Source organism: Armigeres subalbatus, chromosome 3 (genome assembly GCF_024139115.2).
Source record: "Armigeres subalbatus isolate Guangzhou_Male chromosome 3, GZ_Asu_2, whole genome shotgun sequence".
Taxonomy (NCBI): domain Eukaryota; kingdom Metazoa; phylum Arthropoda; class Insecta; order Diptera; family Culicidae; genus Armigeres; species Armigeres subalbatus.
Window position 1 is genome coordinate 355,694,114 of NC_085141.1, and position 21,485 is coordinate 355,715,598.

At 45.9% G+C, this 21,485-nt stretch overlaps 1 protein-coding gene across 2 annotated transcripts in view; it reads right to left on the bottom strand.

Moving 5' to 3' along the window:
- The window catches only part of LOC134223279 (transcription factor Ken 2-like), a 195,565-nt gene that overhangs the window by 40,308 nt on the left and 133,772 nt on the right, over window positions 1-21,485 (bottom strand). For both annotated transcript variants that reach the window (XM_062702430.1, XM_062702431.1), the window contains exon 3: window positions 17,259-17,655. In XM_062702430.1, coding sequence (XP_062558414.1) covers window positions 17,259-17,268 — 10 coding nt within the window. In that variant the 5' untranslated portion in view covers window positions 17,269-17,655. The remainder of the gene's footprint in view (window positions 1-17,258; window positions 17,656-21,485) is intronic.

The following is a 21,485-nucleotide window of genomic DNA, read 5'->3' on the forward strand; positions in this document are numbered from 1 at the left end:
ATGAAGAATTGAAAATTAAAACGAAATTTGCATCACTGGGTTTTAGGGCGCCAACTGTAGGAAATTGGCGCCCGCTATACTCCACAAGATTCGTGATGAATGGATCCAAGTGCAAAGTGGCACTGTTTGCACTGACCGGTCGGCGGCAGTTATTTTAACTGATTGCATCGACGCGCGATGCAAAAGATGCAATCAAGCAAGATTCTGCTGAGTGAGGCGCTGTGGCGGGGTAGCGACGGCTGGCGGCGGGTGTTGGCGTCCAAAGTCAATTTGCATAGAGATTGTAAAATGTGCGAAATGGAATCGGTTTCCCTCGAGTTCAGGGGCACGTGTTATGCGACGGATTAGCGAGTGACAGATCGATCGTGTACAAATGAAATTTTTGGCTTCGTAATTTTGGGAAATATCGTTTTTGATGGCTACGATAAACCAAACCCTTGAATATCTAGATCAACAATTGGCATCATTAGTTTCAAATGTGGTGCTTTTCCTTTGCTTTGTAAACGATCAATTGTCAATCGAAAATCAAACGGCTCCGTGTAAGAAACGTGACATGAAAAATTGCCAGTCCCTAATGAAGTCATCCATTCCAGATCCAACTCGATTCGATTCAAGAATCTCACTCCCCGGGAGAAACGAATCCATTATTACACTCGTAAGATCAAGGTCAGCGCTGCAAACATCTGCATGCGAGTATGCAGTAATTCCAAGCGTTCAACGAGGTTATATAATAATAAAAAAGACACGAATCATTGTTGCTGTTGTTGTTGTAGCTGTCGTCACCGCCGACTTCATCGAGAAAGGCATTGCTCGAAGATCTGGTCGCGCTTCCCTCATCATCATAAAAGCAATCGCTGCGCTGAACAACATCAACAACAACACAAAAGTGAAAGGAAAACGATAACTTTGTTCACAGCGGGACGGGACGGTACAGTGACGACGGGGAACACTCCAGCGGAAAGGGGGAACGACACGTGGGAGACTCCAACCAACACGAATTTGAAAGTGCTGACTGAAGCTCTTCGTCTTCAGTCGGCGTTGACGGCGTCTCTATTTATATAATCTAGCATTTCCTCATCACACGGGCAGCTTTCGAGCTTCGAGATTGCGCGCCATCACCGGAGTACGGTGATTGAAATCCAGCCGGAGCAGGGAATGAGTGGGGCACAGATCGGGAAAGCAACGATATAGAATTATTACTCATTTCCATTCACCGCAACCGGCGGTGGTGGTTGTATCTTGCCCCGATCCGTCCGCTGTGCGCTGTCATTCACATAGGGCCAGAACGTGGTGGATTTTGCGAGGATGAATGTTTTGTTTGTGTGCGAGAAGAGTGGTTTGCGAGCACAAGTTACATCTAATTACCCATTCCAAGTCGTTGCGCGTGTGAGAACGAGCGAAATGTTTCGAAGCAACAAGTGTGTACTTGTTGCTTTAGAAGCGTGATCTGTCGTTTGTGGGTGGTACGGTGGGTACGATCCGATTAGATACATCGGAAAAATGACAGTTAAACGATATTAATTTATCGTTTCGCGGATAATAGGCTGTAGATCGGTTTTATGACCTTGCGGTAATCACGAAAGGCTTTAAAGTATCATACTTTTATGGGACGATCCGCGAGAGAAGTTAATGAGAGCTGTAAATCATATAGAATAGGTCCAGGTTCAGATTTCTCACGGTGCGCCCGCTTATTGGTTTTCAAATGATAGTTCTCCGCACTGATTTATTGGTTCAAGCTTATTTATCTCGGTTAAACTGTTTATATAGAGACAGTTAGAATATAATTACAGGAAGCGGATTTTCTTGAATCCTTAGTCATAAGTTGGATCAAGCAAAGATTGTACACAAAGTGGTACAGCACAGAACATTTCGCTCAGTACAGCAACTTCATATCAAACCGCTGTCTAGTAAAAAAAATTTGGGCCTTTGTAAATCAGGCACTCAAACATGTTTCACCGAGATCCCAGTAAAGTGCCACACTTGTTGACCTATATCCCTTTCTTACTAACAGTAAATAAAAAAATGATTTCGATTATTCATATCCCAAAGAATCGCGGCTCCGTAAAGTGTTATATACGCCTGAGCCTGTCAAATAAATGAATTTGGAAAACAAGTGCCACATTTTTGCAGCGTTCAAGTGACTTTTAGCTACTGAATCTTGCAAATAGTTTAAGAATTTTGATGAAAAAAACTTTTTTAAAATGTATTTTTCAAAAAGAAGCACCGATGAAAAACTTCGCGATCATATCAAGCAACGTTGGCGAAAGGTCAACCAGATGTATAGTCCCGGAGAAATCGTTCCAGGATTGCTGGAGAAATCGTTCCCGGATGCAGGAGGAATCGTATTCGAACTTCCGGAAGAATCGTTCCCGAATTTCCGAAATAAAAATCGTTTCCGTATTGCCGGAGGAATCGTTTCCGAATTGCTGGAGGAACCGTTCCCGGATTTTCAGTGAAATCGTTCCCATATTGCTGGAGGGAACGTATCCGGATTGCTTATAGGACATTTGACCAAAAGGTCATTTAGTCGAATAGGACATTTGGCCGAAAAGGACATTAGGCCGAATAGGACATTTGGCCGAATAGGACATTTGGTTGAATATGACATTAGGTTGAATATGACATTAGGCCGAATAGGACATTAGGCCGAATAGGACATTTGGCCGAATAGGACATTGGGCCGAATAGGGCATTTGGCCGAATAGGACATTTGGCCGAATAGAACATATGGCCGAATAGAATATTTCGCCGAATAGAACATTTGGTTGAATAGGACTTTTGGCCGAATAGAACATTTCGCCGAATAGAACATTTGGCCGAATGGGACATTTGGTTGAATAGGACAATTTGTTGATTATGACATTAGGCCGAATAGAACATTTAGTCAAATAGGACATTTTACCGAATAGGACATTTGGCCGAGCAGAACATTTGGCCGAATAGCACATTTGGCCGAATAGGACATTTGGCCTAATAGTACATTTGGCCAAATAGGACATTTGGCCGAATAGGACATTTGGTTGAATAGGACATTTGGCTAAATAGAACTTTTGGCCGAATAGGACATTTGGCCGAATAGGACATTTGGCCGAAAAGAACACTTGGCCGAATAGGACATTTGGCCGAATAGGACATTTGGCCGAATAGGACATTTGGCCGATTAGGACATTTCGCCGAATAGGACATTTTACCGAATAGGACATTTGGCCGAAAAGGACATTCGACCGAATAGCACATTTGGCCGAATAGGACATTTGGCCGAGCAGAAAATTTGGCCGAAAAGAACATTTGGCCGAATAGGACATTTGGCCGAATAGGACATTTGGCCGAATAGGACATTTGGCCGAATAGGACATTTGGCCGAATAGGACATTTGGCCGAATAGGACATTTGGCCGAATAGGACTTTTGGCCGAATAGGACATTTGGCTGAATAGGACATTTGGCCGAATAGGACATTTGGCCGAATAGGACATTTGGCCGAATAGGACATTTGGCCGAATAGGACATTTGGCCGAATAGAACATTTGGCCGAATAGAACATTTGACCGAATAGGACATTTGGCCGAATAGGACATTTGGCTGAAAAGCACATTTGGCCGAATAGCACATTTTACCGAATAGGACATTGGACTTGGCCGAGCAGAGCATTTGGACGAATAGCACATTTAGCCGAATAGCACATTTGGCCGAATAGGACATTTCGCCGAATAGGACATTTGGCCGAATAGGACATTTGGCCGAATAGGACATTTGGCCGAATAGGACATTTGGCCGAATAGGACATTTGGCCGAATAGGACACTTGGCCGAATAGAACATTTGGCCGAATTGCACATTTGGCCGAATAGCACATTTGGCCGAAAAGGACATTTGGCCAAATGGCCCTTTCCGCCACATGACCCTTTCGGCCTATTATTCTGTTCGGCCTAACAACTTTCGGCCAAACGGCCCTTCCCCGCCGGAAATATCGTACCCAAAATGCTGGATGATTCGTTCCCGGGCCGCTGGGGGAATCTTTCTAAAATTGCTGGAGGAATCGTTGTCGGATTGCCGAGGAATCGTTTCCGTATATTCTGAGGAATCGATCTCGAATTGAAGGAAAAAAATCATTCCCGGATTGCCGGAGGGATAGATCGCGATTGCCAAAGAAATCGTTCCCGAATTGCCGAAGGAATTGTTCCTGAATTGCTGGAGGAATCGTTGCCGGATTGCCGGAGGAATCGTTTCCGTTTTTCCGAAGAGCATCTTTCCCGGATTGCCGAAGAAATCGATCCCGGAATATCCGGGAAAAATCGTTCCCTTATTGCTGGAGAGATCGTTTCCGTATTGCATGAGTGATTGATCGCGATTGCCAAAGAAATCGTAGCCGAACTACCGGAAGGTGTTCCAGGATTGCTGGATTGCCGGGGAGAACGTTTTCGTATTTCAGGGAGAATCGTTCTCGAATTGCCGGAAAATCGTTCCTGGATTGCCGAAGGAATTGTTTCCGTATTTCCGGAGGAATCGTTCCCGAAATGAAAAATGGCCCTCGGATATCCGGAAGAACCGTTCCCTCATTGTCGGAGGGATTGCTCGCGACTGCCAAAGAAATCGTTCTCGAAATGGCCAGAGGGATTGTTCCCGGATTGCTGGAAGAATCGTTTCCGGATTGCCAGAGAAATCGTTTTCGTATTTTCGGAAGAATCTTTCTGAATTGCCGTAAAATATGGTTCCTGGAATGCCGGAGATATTGTTCCCGCACTGCTTTCCCGAATTGCCAAAGGAATCGTTTCTGTATTTCCAGAGGAACCATTCCCGAATTTCCGGAAAAAATCGTTCCCGGATTGCCGGAGGGATTGCTCGCGACTGCCAAAGAAATCGTTTCCGAATGGACGGAGGGATTGTTCCCGGATTGCTGGAAGAATCATTTCCGGCTTACCGGAGGAATCGTTTCCGTGTTTCCGGAAAAAATCTTTCTCAGATTGCCCAAGAAATCGATCCCGGATTGCTGGAGGAATCGTATCTAATATCCGGGAAATTGTTCCCGTTATCCGGAGGAATCATTTCCAGATTTTCAGTGAAATCGTTCCCGTATTGCTGGAGGGATCATTCTCGGATTGCTGGAGGGATCGTGTCCGGATTTGCCGGAGGAATCGTTACCGTATTGCATGAGTTATTGATCGCGACTGCCAAAGAAATCGTTGTCAAACTGTCGGAAGGTTTGTTCCAGGATTGCTGGATTGCCGGAGGAATCGTTTTCGCATTGCCGGGAGAACCATTCTCGAATTGTCGGAAAAGTGGTTCCCGGATTGCTAGACGGATCGCGCTCAGATTTCAGGAAGAATCGTTTCCTCATTGCCGGAAGGATTTCTCGCGATTGCCAAAGAAATCGTTCCAGAATGGGCTTGTTCCCGAATTGCTTAAAACATCGTTTCTGGATTGCCGAAGGAATTGTTCCTGAATTTCCAGAGGAGTCGTTTGCGTATTTTCGGGAGAACCATTCCCGAATTGCCGAAAAACATCGTTCCCGGATTGCCGGAGAGATCGGTCCCGTATTGCCAGGGAAACCGCATCCGGATTGCCGGAGGAATCGTTCACGGATTTTCGGTTGCTGGAGGGACGGTTCCCGGATTGTGGGAAAAAGTGTTTCCATATTACCAAAGGAATTGATCGCGATTGCCAAAGAAATTGATCACGAATTACCGAAGGGATCGTTTCCGGATTGCTGGAGGAATCGTTCTCGGATTTCCGGAAAAAAAATGTTCCCGTATTGCCAGAGAAACCGTTTCTGAATTGCCGGAGGAATCGTTCCTGGATTTCCGGTGAAGTCATTCCCGTATTGCTGGAGGGATAGTTTCCGAGTTGTCAGAGGAATCGTTTCCGTATTGCCAAAGGAATTGATCGCGATTGCCGAAGAAATCGTTCCTTAATTGGCGGAGGGATCGTTTCGGATTGCTGGAGGAATCGTTCTCGGATTGCCGAAGGAATCTTTTCCGTATTTACGGAAGAATCGTTCTCGAATTCCCGGAAAAAAATCAATTCTGGATTGCCGGAGGAATCGTTTCCGGAATTCCGGAGGAATCCTTTCCGGAAGTCCGGAGGAATCGTTCTCGGATTGATGGAAGAGTCGTTTTAGTATTTCGGGACAAATCATTCACGAATTTCCTGAAAAAATAGTTCTCGGATTGCCGGAGAAATTTTTTCCTAATTCGGAATCGATTCCATATTGCCGGAGAGATTTATCGCGATTGCCGAAAAATCGATCCCGGATTTCTGGAGGGATCATTGACGGATTGTTGAAGGGATCATGCCTGGATTGCCGTAAGATTTTTTCTCGGATTGCCGGAAAAATCGTTCTCAGATTGACGAATGAATCGTTCCGGGATTGTTGGATGAATCCACCATGGATTCTCAAACGAATCCTCTCTGGATTTCTGAACGAATTCTTCCAGCACTCGAGCGAATCTTTCTCGAATTCCGGATTGAATCCTACCTAAATTTTCGCTTTTCGGGAATGATCAAATACGATGGAACACAATCAATTTTCAGGGAAATTTCACAAATTCAGCTAAAAAATTGTTAATACACTGAAACAAAAACATGGTCAGGATCCAACTGCATCAAGTGAGATAAAAAATATTTAAAACCTTGTTTCAAATGACTCAAAAAGATTTACAAAATACTCGAAAATGAAACCGAATCGAAGCATTCAAATGTCTTCGCTCCCTTTACTGAGTTACAGAAAACTCTAGAACGTTGAAAATGAATTCTATAAGAAAAGTTGGTTATAAATAATTGGAAGGATGCTAGTTTTTATCGTTTTACTGTCAAACTTGCAACGAATTTTGAATCAAACTGACTCTGGAAGCGACTCAACCAAATCGAACCACATTATTTGAACTCCAACTGATCTGAAAAGCGTAAGTTTGATTTCACTTCTTCGTCATTTTCCCAGATTGAAATCCGAAACCCACCGAAACGCATAATCAAGAACGATTTTTCACTCGAGAGGAAAGCTGCATCTCTTTGTGCAAAACTGAAAGCAAGAGAAAAGATGAAATCATGGAATTTGAATTTAATTTATTCCGAATCGCCGGGGCTTCGCGCAGCGTACAGACAAAACACGGTCAAAAAGAAACACGCCGTCCGTCGTCAGCCAGAAGACGAATTAGAACGCGGGTTAGAAAGAAAGAAACCAAAACAGGTAGCGCTCTTCTTGGCGATTTGCCCGATCGGATCGGATCGGTGGATTGGTGCGATTTTTTTTTCGAGCTTCGGTTTCGCGCACCCCGAAACCGGTTCTGCATGAAAGTAAAAGTTGCGAGAACGAAGAAAAGACTCACGAAACTGGTTCTGCTGGCCGTCAAATCCAAAGCAGGAAAAAAAATCGCATGTTCTTCCTTCTTCAAACAAAGTCGTCTCGATGTGAGAACGAAATCCGTCTTCTCGTTGCGAGACTTTTTCCTGGAATCGTGTCTGGAAATTGAATTTCGATTAGTAATTACCTTGGAAACAGAATATTCTCGGAAACGACTCATCCCCGGCGGCCATGATGCTTTCCGTTTCAATGTCAACAATTGACACAAAAACGATCAGTTTTCGTCAGTCGTATAGCCGATGTTCAGATGTTGAGTGCGGCGTGATTATTTAAGGGATTGACCGAGTTTCGTCACGTGCGTGTACCAACCCGGCGACATAATATCGCTCATTGTATTCGTCGAACCGAAACAATGGGCATCGTCGATGGTCGGCGCTTGTTAATTGGGTCGTTTGTTTTCACAACTGCGCGGCCGAGACTACGACGAAGAAACAAAAAATGACACCGTCGAAGGTGAAAGACGTGAAAATAACAATTTATAATTATTATGTAATTTTTGGAGTCTCTTCCATCGAACGAATGCGTTTTCCAGTTTGGTGACTGCCGCAGGCGTTTGTCGTGGTGGCGGCGGCGGCCAAGTCGATGTAATGTCACACTACTGGCTGGGCCCAGCATTGTCAATTATCAATTCGCTGCGCGAGCTCGGACCGACGCGATTTAGATTGACCCTGAAATTTACGTGCGGTGCAGCGAGCGCGCGTTTCTAGAGTGATCGGTTTTCGAGGTTTTTTCCCCTGCGTATTTCACGGTTGATTGTAGTCGCGATCGAATGTGTTCGATAGCGGTGTGACAGCGAAATTCTACGCGGATAAGTCGATGACATATGCGTGTGATTTCATAATTGACATTGATTTATTTTTTCAATGAGGTCTGGAATGCTCGAACACGTTTCTCAATTGTTGCGTTAAGAATGAACACTCTTTATTATATGACGTATTTGGTGAAACTTATCGTTTATTGTTAGGATGTGATGAAGTAAATTGTTTATTATTTAAGCGAGGTGTGAATTGATTGATGTTTGTCGATAATTTTGATCTCAACATGTAGATCTTCTTGAAACGGATTCTTAACGCTTTCAGTGAAAATTGGGGGAAGTCATTTGATCGAATATTGCGTTAAGGCGAAAGTCATCTAGACGAATTCATGTTGGCCGAATTGATCGTTAACCTGAAACGGTTGTTGCCGAATGAAAAGTTTGTCAGAAAAAGCCATTGAGCCGAATAGGCTTTATGGCCGGACAAATCATACGTCCGAAAATGTCGGTACGCTAAACGGATCATATGGCTGAAAGTGACGTACGATCGAATATGTCATTCAGCCGAATTGATAATAAGGCCGAAATTTCCGTTTGGTCGAAATGTTCATTTGGCGGAAAGGGCCCAAAATGTGATTTGGTTGAACGGCTCATAGGGTCGAGAGGGTTCCCATTTTCACAATGAGAAGTGATGAGAAGTAATAAGTGAGAAGTAACAAGTGACATGTGAGATCTGTTATTTCTCACTTGTTATTTCTCACACCTTACTTCTCACAGTAAGGAGTGAGAATGAAAAGTAACATGTGAGAAATGAGAAGTAACAAGTGAAAAATAATAAGTGAGAAATGAGACGTCTTACTTCTCACTTGTTATTTCTCACTTATTACTTCACATTTCTCACTATTTATCACTTTTAACTGTGAAACGTAAGAATCCATTCGGCGAAATGGCATTTTCGGAAAAAATACCCTTTTCTCCAAATGACCGTTTTGACCAAACGGCATTATCGGACAAATAACCAGTTCGGCTGAATGAAATTTGCGGCCGTTTGTTTCTTTTGGCCAAATGATTAATGCGGCCGTACGACCCGTTCGATTTAACGACATTTTCGGCCGTATGACTTGTTCGACCATAAAACCTGTTCGGCTAAATATTTTTTCGGACAATTTGTTCATTTTTCAACCGTTTTTGGTCTAAAAACCGTTTCGTCCAAACTTTCTATTCGGCCAAATGGAACTCGACATTTTCTGCATCGGTGCGCTACTGTTCAAAATGTGTCTCCAAAGGTTTATATTTCTTCCCGTCGGCTCAAATTTTTATAGGAGTCTAAATTTCTCATATTTCCAGTGGAAATTAGGAAAATTCCAAACAAGTAGTTTTCAGGAGAAATTTCGAACAAGATTCCCCACGCAATTATGAATAATTTTCTAAGGAAGTTCTGAAGAACTTTCCAAGAAAATTCCGAAGAGTTTCCCGAAAAACTTCTTGAGGAATCTATGACGAATTTACTGAAAAAAATCCAGAGTTTTCCGATGAAATTCTGAAGAAGTTTCCCAAAGAACTTCATGAAGAAATTCCGAAAAATTTCCTGTGGAATTTCGAAGCGTATTCCGAAGAACTTCCCGAGGAAATTTCGTAGAACAGCAGTTCTCAACCTGGGGTACATGTACCCCTGGGGGTACCTTCGCCGTGCCCAGGGGGTACCTTGGACAAAAATGCATAATGGCGGATTTTAATCAACTTATTGATAAATTTTGAGTTATTTTTTTTTTTTCTAAATTGTGTACATAATATGCATGTCGCTCAGTAAATTAAAGAATATTGAATCCTTCTCTCCACGATCACCACAGTGGATGAAGGGTTGTGGGACAAAAGATCAAAAGATCAGCACGACGAATGAACAAATTTTGAAAACAAAGAGACATTAGCTCAGTTTTTCAAGAGGCCCGGAAGCCTCCTTTCAAGAGGCCCGGAAGCCTCCTTTCAAGAGGCCCGGAAGCCTCCTTTCAAGAGGCCCGGAAGCCTCCTTTCAAGAGGCCCGGAAGCCTCCTTTCAAGAGGCCCGGAAGCCTCCTTTCAAGAGGCCCGGAAGCCTCCTTTCAAGAGGCCCGGAAGCCTCCTTTCAAGAGGCCCGGAAGCCTCCTTTCAAGAGGCCTGGAAGCCTCCTTTCAAGAGGCTTGGAAGCCTCCTTTCAAGAGGCTTGGAAGCCTCCTTTCAAGAGGCCTGGAAGCCTCCGTTCAAAAGGCCTGGAAACCTCTTTTCAAGAGACCTGGAAGCCTCCTTACAAGAGGCCTGGAAGCCTCCTTTCAAGAGGCCTGGAAGTCTCTTTTCAAGAGGCCTGGAAGTCTCCTTTCAAGAGGTCTGGAAGCCTCCTTGCAAGGGGCCTGGAAACCTTCTTTCAAGCGGCTCGGAAGACTCCTTTCAAGAGGCCCGAAGCCTCCTTTCAAGAGGCCCGGAAGCCTCCTTTCAAGAGGCCCTGGAAGCCTCCTTTAAGAGGCCCGGAAGCCTCCTTTCAAGAGACCTGGAAGCCTCCTTTCAAGAGGCCCGGAAGCCTCTTTAAGGGGCCGGAAAGCCTCCTTTAAAGAGGCCCGGAAGCCTCCTTTAAAGAGGCCCGGAAGCCTCCTTTCAAGAGGCCCGGAAGCCTCCTTTCAAGAGGCCCGGAAGCCTCCTTTCAAGAGGCCCGGAAGCCTCCTTTCAAGAGGCCCGGAAGCCTCCTTTCAAGAGGCCCGGAAGCCTCCTTTCAAGAGGCCCGGAAGCCTCCTTTCAAGAGGCCCGGAAGCCTCCTTCCAAGAGGCCCGGAAGCCTCCTTCCAAGAGGCCCGGAAGCCTCCTTTCAAGAGGCCCGGAAGCCTCCTTTCAAGAGGCCCGGAAGCCTCCTTTCAAGAGGCCCGGAAGCCTCCTTTCAAGAGACCCGGAAGCCTCCTTTCAAGAGGCCCGGAAGCGTCCTTTCAAGAGGCTCCCGAAGCCTCCTTTCAAGAGGCCCGGAAGCCTCCTTTCAAGAGGCCCGGAAGCCTCCTTTCAAGAGGCCTGGAAGCCTCCTTTCAAGAGGCCCGGAAGCCTCCTTTCAAGAGGCCCGGAAGCCTCCTTTCAAGAGGCCCGGAAGCCTCCTTTCAAGAGGCCCGGAAGCCTCCTTTCAAGAGGCCTGGAAGCCTCCTTTCAAGAGGCCCGGAAGCCTCCTTTCAAGAGGCCCGGAAGCCTCCTTTCAAGAGGCCCGGAAGCCTCCTTTCAAGAGGCCCGGAAGCCTCCTTTCAAGAGGCCCGGAAGCCTCCTTTCAAGAGGCCCGGAAGCCTCCTTTCAAGAGGCCCGGAAGCCTCCTTTCAAGAGGCCCGGAAGCCTCCTTTCAAGAGGCCCGGAAGCCTCCTTTCAAGAGGCTCGGAAGCCTCCTTTCAAGGGGCCTGGAAGCCTTTTTTCAAGAGGCCCGGAAGCCTCCTTTCAAGAGGCCCGGAAGCCTCCTTTCAAGAGGCCCGGAAGCCTCCTTTCAAGAGGCCCGGAAGCCTCCTTTTAAGAGGCCCGGAAGCCTCCTTTCAAGAGACCCGGAAGCCTCCTTTCAAGAGGCCCGGAAGCCTCTTTTTAAGAGGCCCGAAAGCCTCCTTTAAAGAGGCCCGGAAGCCTCCTTTAAAGAGGCCCGGAAGCCTCCTTTCAAGAGGCCCGGAAGCCTCCTTTCAAGAGGCCCGGAAGCCTCCTTTCAAGAGGCCCGGAAGCCTCCTTTCAAGAGGCCCGGAAGCCTCCTTTCAAGAGGCCCGGAAGCCTCCTTTCAAGAGGCCCGGAAGCCTCCTTTCAAGAGGCCCTGAAGCCTCCTTTCAAGAGGCCCGGAAGCCTCCTTTCAAGAGGCCCGGAAGCCTCCTTCCAAGAGGCCCGGAAGCCTCCTTTCAAGAGGCCCGGAAGCCTCCTTTCAAGAGGCCCGGAAGCCTCCTTTCAAGAGGCCCGGAAGCCTCCTTTCAAGAGACCTGGAAGCCTCCTTTCAAGAGGCCCGGAAGCCTCCTTTCAAGAGGCCCGGAAGCCTCCTTTCAAGAGGCCCGGAAGCCTCCTTTCAAGAGGCCCGGAAGCCTCCTTTCAAGAGGCCCGGAAGCCTCCTTTCAAGAGGCCCGGAAGCCTCCTTTCAAGAGGCCCGAAGCCTCCTTTCAAGAGGCCCGGAAGCCTCATTTCAAGAGGCCCAGAAGCCTCCTTTCAAGAGGCCCGGAAGCCTCCTTTCAAGAGGCCCGGAAGCCTCCTTTCAAGAGGCCCGGAAGCCTCCTTTCAAGAGGCCCGGAAGCCTCCTTTCAAGAGGCCCGGAAGCCTCCTTTCAAGAGGCCAGAAGCCTCCTTTCAAGAGGCCCGGAAGCCTCCTTTCAAGAGGCCCGAAGCCTCCTTTCAAGAGGCCCGGAAGCCTCCTTTCAAGAGGCCCGGAAGCCTCCTTTCAAGAGGCCCGGAAGCCTCCTTTCAAGAGGCCCGGAAGCCTCCTTTCAAGAGGCCCGGAAGCCTCCTTTCAAGAGGCCCGGAAGCCTCCTTTCAAGAGGCCCGGAAGCCTCCTTTCAAGAGGCCTGGAAGCCTCCTCTCGAGAGACTCGGAAGCCTCCTTTCAAGAGGCCCGGAAGCCTCCTTTCAAGAGGCCCGGAAGCCCCTCCTTTCAAGAGGCCCGGAAGCCTCCTTTCAAGAGGCCCGGAAGCCTCCTTTCAAGAGGCCCGGAAGCCTCTTTTTAAGAGGCCCGAAAGCCTCCTTTAAAGAGGCCCGGAAGCCTCCTTTAAAGAGGCCCGGAAGCCTCCTTTAAAGAGGCCCGGAAGCCTCCTTTCAAGAGGCCCGGAAGCCTCCTTTCAAGAGGCCCGGAAGCCTCCTTTCAAGAGGCCCGGAAGCCTCCTTTCAAGAGGCCCGGAAGCCTCCTTTCAAGAGGCCCGGAAGCCTCCTTTCAAGAGGCCCGGAAGCCTCCTTTCAAGAGGCCCGGAAGCCTCCTTTCAAGAGGCCCGGAAGCCTCCTTTCAAGAGGCCCGGAAGCCTCCTTTCAAGAGGCCCGGAAGCCTCCTTTCAAGAGGCCCGGAAGCCTCCTTTCAAGAGGCCCGGAAGCCTCCTTTCAAGAGGCCCGGAAGCCTCCTTTCAAGAGGCCCGGAAGCCTCCTTTCAAGAGGCCTGGAAGCCTCCTTTCAAGAGGCCTGGAAGCCTCCTTTCGAGAGGCCCGGAAGCCTCCTTTCAAGAGGCCCGGAAGTCTCCTTTCAAGAGGCCCGGAAGCCTCCTTTCGAGAGGCCCGGAAGCCTCTTTTCGAGAGGCCCGGAAGCCTCTTTTCGAGAGGCCCGGAAGCCTCTTTTCGAGAGGCCCGGAAGCCTCTTTTCGAGAGGCCCGGAAGCCTCTTTTCGAGAGGCCCGGAAGCCTCCTTTCGAGAGGCCCTGAAGCCTCCTTTTGAGAGGCCCGGAAGCCTCCTTCCGAGAGGCCCGGAAGCCTCCTTCCGAGAGGCCCGGAAGCCTCCTTTCAAGAGGCCCGGAAGCCTCCTTTCAAGAGGCCCGGAAGCCTCCTTTCAAGAGGCCCGGAAGCCTCCTTTCAAGAGGCCCGGAAGCCTCCTTTCAAGAGGCCCGGAAGCCTCCTTTCAAGAGACCTGGAAGCCTCCTTTCAAGAGGCCCGGAAGCCTCCTTTCAAGAGGCCCGGAAGCCTCCTTTCAAGAGGCCCGGAAGCCTCCTTTCAAGAGGCCCGGAAGCCTCCTTTCAAGAGGCCCGGAAGCCTCCTTTCAAGAGGCCCGGAAGCCTCCTTTCAAGAGGCCCGGAAGCCTCCTTTCAAGAGGCCCGGAAGCCTCCTTTCAAGAGGCCCGGAAGCCTCCTTTCAAGAGGCCCGGAAGCCTCCTTTCAAGAGGCCCGGAAGCCTCCTTTCAAGAGCCCCGGAAGCCTCCTTTCAAGAAGCCTGGAAGCCTCCTTTCAAGAGCCCCGGAAGCCTCCTTTCAAGAAGCCTGGAAGCCTCTTTTCAAGAGGCCCGGAAGCCTCCTTTCAACAGGCCCAGAAGCCTCCTTTCAAGAGGCCCGGAAGCCTCTTTTCAAAAAGCCCGGAAGCCTCCTTTCAAGAGGCCCAGAAGCCTCCTTTCAAGAGGCATGGAAGCCTCCTTTCAAGAGGCCCGGAAGCCTCCTTTCAAGAGGCCCGGAAGCCTCCTTTCAAGAGGCCCGGAAGCCTCCTTTCAAGAGGCCCGGAAGCCTCCTTTCAAGAGGCCCGGAAGCCTCCTTTCAAGAGGCCTGGAAGCCTCCTTTCAAGAGGCCCGGAAGCCTCCTTTCAAGTGGCCCGGAAGCCTCCTTTCAAGAGGCCCGGAAGCCTCCTTTCAAGAGGCCTGGAAGCCTCCTTTCAAGAGGCCTGGAAGCCTCCTTTCAAGAGGCCTGGAAGCCTCCTTTCAAGAGGCCTGGAAGCCTCCTTTCAAGAGGCCTGGAAGCCTCCTTTCAAGAGGCCCGGAAGCCTCCTTTCAAGAGGCCCGGAAGCCTCCTTTCAAGAGGCCCGGAAGCCTCCTTTCAAGAGGCCCGGAAGCCTCCTTTCAAGAGGGCCGGAAGCCTCCTTTCAAGAGGGCCGGAAGCCTCCTTTCAAGAGGCCCGGAAGCCTCCTTTCAAGAGGCCCGGAAGCCTCCTTTCAAGAAATCCGGAAGCCTCCTTTCAAGAAGCCCGGAAGCCTCCTTTTAAGAGGCCCGGAAGCCTCCATTCAAGAGGCCCGGAAACATTCTTTCAAAAGGCTTGGAAGCCTCTTTCCTTGCTTAGAATCTTACCTTCAAAAGCTAAATGACGAAAAAAGTACTGGCGCACACCTCTATCTGGTCCACCATTTCTCTTAGCCATATCCTTTATTCGGTCAAATAAAATTTTCGGCCATATAACCTATTCGGCCAATCGACATTTTTGACCAACTGACACAAAAGCAATCAACCATTTCGGCCAAATATTCGACTAAATGACCTTTTTTTCAAAATACTTGTTCGGCCAAATGGCATATTCGGTCAAACATTATTTTCGGCCAAACGACGAGTTTGGTCGAACAACATTTTCGGCCAAATTACATTTTTAGCCAAATGACTTCCGGATTGATGTGTTTCGGCCTAATAGTTTGCTCGGCCAAATGACATATTCTGCTTAGTGGCCTTCTGCCATATGGCTTTCGTTTGAATGACGTTCGGCCAAACGGCCCTTAAACTAATGTTTTCAACACATATAAAAAAATTCCAGTTATAGTAATGGAATCAAAAACCGACGAAATTTTCTTCATAATGCACAACATTCTCTCAGTCAAAATCGAGGAACATTCCAGAAGGACACATTCCTTCTCGTTGAACCGACGCTTAAAACCTCCTTAAACCTGTGTATGAATTCCGTTGGACATTTTACTTATAACAAAACACAGATCTACTTATGTCCCCCTTATCGTCCAATTTTGCTTAATCTATTTTTACCCAACCTCCAAAAAATTTGGACCGTGCGTGCTGGCGCCCAAGATTGCGAGTGGATCAAACCGGATTGTTGGGTTTTTGTCGCCAATGTACGGCAGTGCCTAATTGTGAGGCCCTGGGGCAAAGAGATAACACGCACGGTGAGACTGACGAGAGCCATGTTTTTGCTGTTGTTGTTTACACCAACTTTGACTGGCGTAAACTTTTCTTCGCACTTTCTGCTGGTTCGGGGGAGCGTAGTTTCAACATTGGTTCGAGACGATAAAGGGCATCCTAATCGCGCCTGATTAGATTACATTCATTTCCATTGTTTTGGAAGGGCATCGCAGCGCGCGGTGTGGTCACTTTCGTGAAGGGTGAAACGCGTTATCTTGCCCTTGAAAAATTTTACACCGCCTTGGTGGTTGAGAAATCGGTTTTTGGCTGCGAAAAGTCGAAAACACGATGGTCAGATTGAGTCATTTGTTATTGCAACAATCGGGTTTTATCGTTTATGTGTCAAAACTAATGATTACGAAATTACATATTTCCAATGTGTCTGATAGCATGCACTGGTTTTGTTTCCAAGATTTCAAGATTTTGTAATTTTACATTTCTTTCTTCACTCAAATACTTCGCAGATTTTATCCACAAGATTTCAATTATTTACCATAATCAGATAAATAACTAACAAATTAAAATAATATCGTTTTGCTGTCAAATTTTATCAATTTTACGGAAATCCTTAACAGTAATAAAGTTGTATGCTATGGTTTCTTCCAGAGAATAAGCTTGATTAGGCTAGATGTACCAGTTGTGGCTATAGCACCAGTTGTCGCACTAGTGCTTTATATGACAAATGGCCAATCAAATCACCACAAACCAAGTTCATATCGATAAAGCATATTCATATGATACGATAAAACCTTTGATCTCCTCCAAAACAAGCAAAGCATAATTGTAAAAATTGATTTTGTTTAATTTTTGACGTCCTTTGCACCAGTTGTCGCACTAGTGGTCCCTATTTGGCCAGTCCCATAAGAAAGCAATGGGATTTGCCAAATAAGGAACCAAAATTAAGAATAGTGCCACAACTGGTGCATGCGTTCCTATTATGGATTAATCAATTTTGATGATTATAACCAATTTTATTGTGGTTTTCACAGCTGTTCCAAGGAGCTGGAAGTAAAACCTTTCGCTTGATATATAAAGTCCACCCTCATGCCTTTTACTTATTTTAAAAAAAAATTGTTGTTCTTATGTATGGCGACAATTGGTACACCCACCCTACATCATTGTCCGATGATTCACAATGAATCGACTGCTTTGAGCGTGCTTACAGCGGCACACTAGGAGTTAACTTTCTGAAATCAGTATGGCGAAAGGCATCTAAGGTTCGATTTCTCAAAATTAAGCACTTTAATCGAAAAAATATTTGGTAGGCGTAGTAGCGGACACCATCCCTCATAACCGATACCAAATAGTTTTTCATGAAAAGTTCCTAATTTTGAGAAAACCAGCGTTAGATGTCTTTCGCCATACAAATTTCTGGCGGTTAACTCTTGCTGGCTATTTTGTACATATACTATAGCGCCCGGATGTGGCTGCGGCGAGTAGAAAATCAGCCACTGCCAATAATTCATTGCATAACACATGTGGGAACCATTATTTCACTTCATCGCAAGAACCTGATCCGCGGTATGCAAATCTGCGCAACAACCCCTCTACTTTATTGTCATTATTCTTGATATGAACGGTATGTTGTCATCTGGAACAGTGCGAAACTGCACTCAATTACCTACCTCCAAGCATTTACACGGTCTCGTTTTGCGTACTGGCGCGCCACTAAGTAGAAATATGACAAAAAGGAATGAAGCTGGGAACACGTCCGGTTCGGCAGCTTCGATGCTCCCCCTTAAACTAACGGAAGATTTCGGTGGTTGTTTGGTACTTGTCTACGGGAATGTCCACTGCGGGGGGTTATCACTGGCCTCGGTCTCCTCCACGCTCCGGGGGAGAAGAAACCGATCGCGGAGGGGGTTCGATAATGGGAATGTGTTGAAGAACTGCTTCCTCCCAGAGGAGAGGAGCAGTGCTGCCAGTCGGACTCTCTACGACGACAGGGCTGTACTGGACGGCATCCGAATGGTTGCGGTGGTGGTGGTGCTGGCCGTCGTCGTCGCCGCCGTCATTGGGACGCTGCAATACGGAGAGAAACGACAGGTTAGTTATAATTATCACTCACAGGGCGACCAGTGAAGGAATGCTGATTCGAAATAAATATTGTTCGAATGGCCAACGGGCGTGATCGCAACGGCGCGACGGCGGCACAGTGGAGGAAGCGGAATTCATTTCGCTCGCTGCCAGATCAAGTCGTGAATGGCGATTAGTGCAGTCACGTTGCGGTTGAAAGTTTGCCCGTTTCCTACGAGAAATGAAAAACTGATGTGATCTCATGATGGAACTATCTTGTTTGGCTTTCATGAGGGCATTTGTAGAAATGGAAGATCGTTTATCACGATAATGCAATCCAGTATTTAACAGGTTAATCTATTATTAGATTTGATTTATGAACGATCTATTTCATAAAGTTCTCAAAGTTATAAAAGCTTTTAAAGATGTATTGAAGTCGTTACTAAAAGGAAAAACTGTTTTCACAGAAACTAGAAACATGGAGACCTTAATTTGGCTGAGTTGCTGTAAAATGGTTTGCCAGCTATACAGGTTAATATGCACAAGTAAAGCGCATCCTAATAAATTAACCCGCGAGGGGTATTCGAATGATCTGCAGCCTGAAGCCTATGTAAGGGCCGGGTACTATTCCACCCCAATCTGACAGATGACGGTACAGGGTTGTAATTATCAGGTCAAGAATCAATTTCCACGAGCAACATTCAACATACAAAGGAGACACGACTTCAAAAGCGACAATAGGATGGTAGTCCTTGAAGGCAAACTGCTCCGTATCGTCGATCGTGATGTCGTCGTCGTCGGTGCCGTTTAAGATCCGATATGTGTATGCCTTCAAGCAACATTAACTCCGGATTACAGATGGCGCTGCGCCACCATTCATCGCGCGTTTTATCACTTGCCGCGAGCGAGGAAGAGTATCTATCTTCCGAGCATGGATGACGATTCCCAGTGGCAGTTTGGGTGCGGGATTGATGATTTATTTGCACTCTGAAACGTGGAAGTGCAATTGCGGTTTCGCTGGCCGAAGGAAAGAGGGAGTGTTCTACGCTCTGCTGGTGATTCCTCATGCGAAGCGGTTATTCTGGGGATGAATGATTCATGTTGTGTGCGCGGGATGTGTGATCAAGATCATGGGTGGGATACTTTCACACTTGGAACGGTAGATTGCGCCGCATGATGGTGGATACGAATCAATCATTCGTGATCTTGAAAATTGTGTTGGCAAACCCTTTTATTCTTCACTTAAATTGGCATTATCTTTAAAAACCAAAGAATTTCTGGTCCAAATCGTAAAAAATTTCTTGTGGCAATTCCGCAGCAATTTTCATGGAAATTTGGAAGAATTTCCCATGAAAATGGCGTAGAATTTCTAATTCCTTAACTTTTATAAAAATTCGGAAAAAATGTCATGAGAATTCCGAGTGAAGTCGATATCAGTCACAAAACTTATATCTAGTGAGGCACAGTTCTGTGCCGTATTGAACCTTCAGGGTATGTAACGAAAAGCAGAATCGTTGCCCAAGGTAATTTTGTTGTTGTTGTTGTTGTTGAATAAATATTATCATTTTATAAACACCTTATTTCCATGTTTATTTTGCGAAACTATGAAGTTTGACCATTAGGCGACCTGTTTAGAAAATGTCGACCATCCAAAACCTGGTCAAAAACTCAGGATTAATCATCAGCTGCCTTTGAACTATAAACATCAGAAATGATCTTCATTACGCAAAATAAGAGGCCTTTTAATTACAGAAGCACTTTTCTTCTTAGTATTCCGTAAAATCGTGAAGTTTCGATTAGCCAGTTCTATTTGACTCCCAAATGTGATTCAGTTTGAATCACGAATGAGATTCCATTCAGATCCCAAATGTGATTCCAATCGACTCTCAAATATGATTCTTTTCGAATCATAAACAGGATTCCATTCGATTCTGAAACGAGTTACGCCCTTTTCAAATGTTGATCTAGATGTGATTCCATTCAACTCCCAAATGAGATGCAATGCGAATTTAAAATGTGATTCCATTCGTATCCCAATGGAGTAGCATTTGAGTCCCAAAAGTAAATCCATTCGAATGCCAAATGTGTAGGGGTGGTGGAAATTCGCGGCAAAATTTTCAAAATTTCGCTGACAGCCAATTCAAAAAATCTGAAAATTCGCGGCCATTTCGCGGTAAATTATATTTCGGTACAAAAAATAAAAAAGACAATGTAGATTCCATATTTATTAAAATTGTTGGGTTTATTAATTTCAAATTATTTTCTTTTTATTATTTCTTTGCATTACTGATCAAAAGCATTTGGTTGAACCGCGAGACCGCGCAAAGCAGAGCATCGTGTGTAGCTTCTATTCATTCGTGTTGTTAGTTTTGTGTGCTTGGAACCTACAGCGTTCGGTTGGCAGTTTGGCGCGCACATTCCGAATAATTGTATATTCTTTGAGGCCAAATTGACTTTTCCCGTCAAACAATTTTATTGGGGCAATCGATTAATTCTCTTATTTAGGATAAACTTTTCTAAAGAATCCATATTTTTTATGTCCCTATTTAAGATTTAATTTAAGCTCAACATTCGACCAATTTCAGACTTTGCAATTTAAAAAAAAATTCGAGGCGTCAAAAAATTCGTTGTTTGTCGAGTTGGTATTGACTAGGTCAAGAAATCGACTGAGACAATAGAATGGAATACAATTATTGACGGGAAAGGTCAATTTCGCGGTTTTTCGCGAAAATGTTTAAATTTTGCGGCAAACATCAAATTTCGCGGATTTCGCGGCTTCCGCGAAATCGCGAATTTCTACCACCCCTACAAATGTGATTCCATTCGACTCTCAAATGTGATTCATTTCGGATTCTAAATTGGATTTCATTCGAATCCCGAATGATATTTCACTGGAACCCTGCATGAGATTACATTTGACTCTCGATTCTCGAATTTAATTTCATGCGAGACTCCCAAATGAGAATCAATTCGAATCCCAAACGTGATTCCATTCAGATCAAAAATGGGATTCCATTCGACACCCATTTCGAATCCCAAATGAGATGCAATACGAATCCCAAATGTGATTCCATTTGGATCCCAAATGTGATTCCATTTGGATCCCAAATGTGATTCCTTTCGAATCCTAAATGGAATCTCATTCGACTCTCAAATGTGATTCCTTTCGAATCCCAAACGGGATTCCACTCCAGTATCAAAATTGATTCTATTCGAACCCCAAATGTTTTTCCATTCGACTCTTGAATGTGATACCATTTGACTCCCAAATGAGATTCAATGCGAATCCCAAATGCGATTCCATTTGGACCCCAAATGTAATTCCTTTCGAATCCTAAAAGGGATTTCATTTGAATCTCAAATCCCATTGAAAACCGAATTAGATTCCATTCGGATTCCAAAAGTGATTCCATTTGGCTCTCAAACGTGATTTTTTTCGAATCCCAAATTAGATTGCATTCGACTGTCAAATGCGATTCCATTCGAATCAGAAATGTGTCTCCATTAGAATCTCAAATGTGTTTAATTCCGACTCTGAGTGTGATTCCATTCGAATCTCCTCAATACCAAAAGAAACCTACCCCAAGCTGCTGGTCTATCAACGGCTTCTTAGCGAGCGAGGACTGAAGACTTCTTTTAGCTTCGGTTATTGAGGCGATCTGGCAGTTGCAAGTTTCTGCAATGCAAGAATGCGAATTGTTTCAATTGGCTATTGCCACGACAAGCGAAGTAGCAAGAAGTCCATTTAAAAGGGCAATGGAGGGAGTTGGTTACGACGCAGATCAGAGTTGGTAGAAGAACAACTCGCCATGAAGGAAGATGGCTTTCACGAAGCG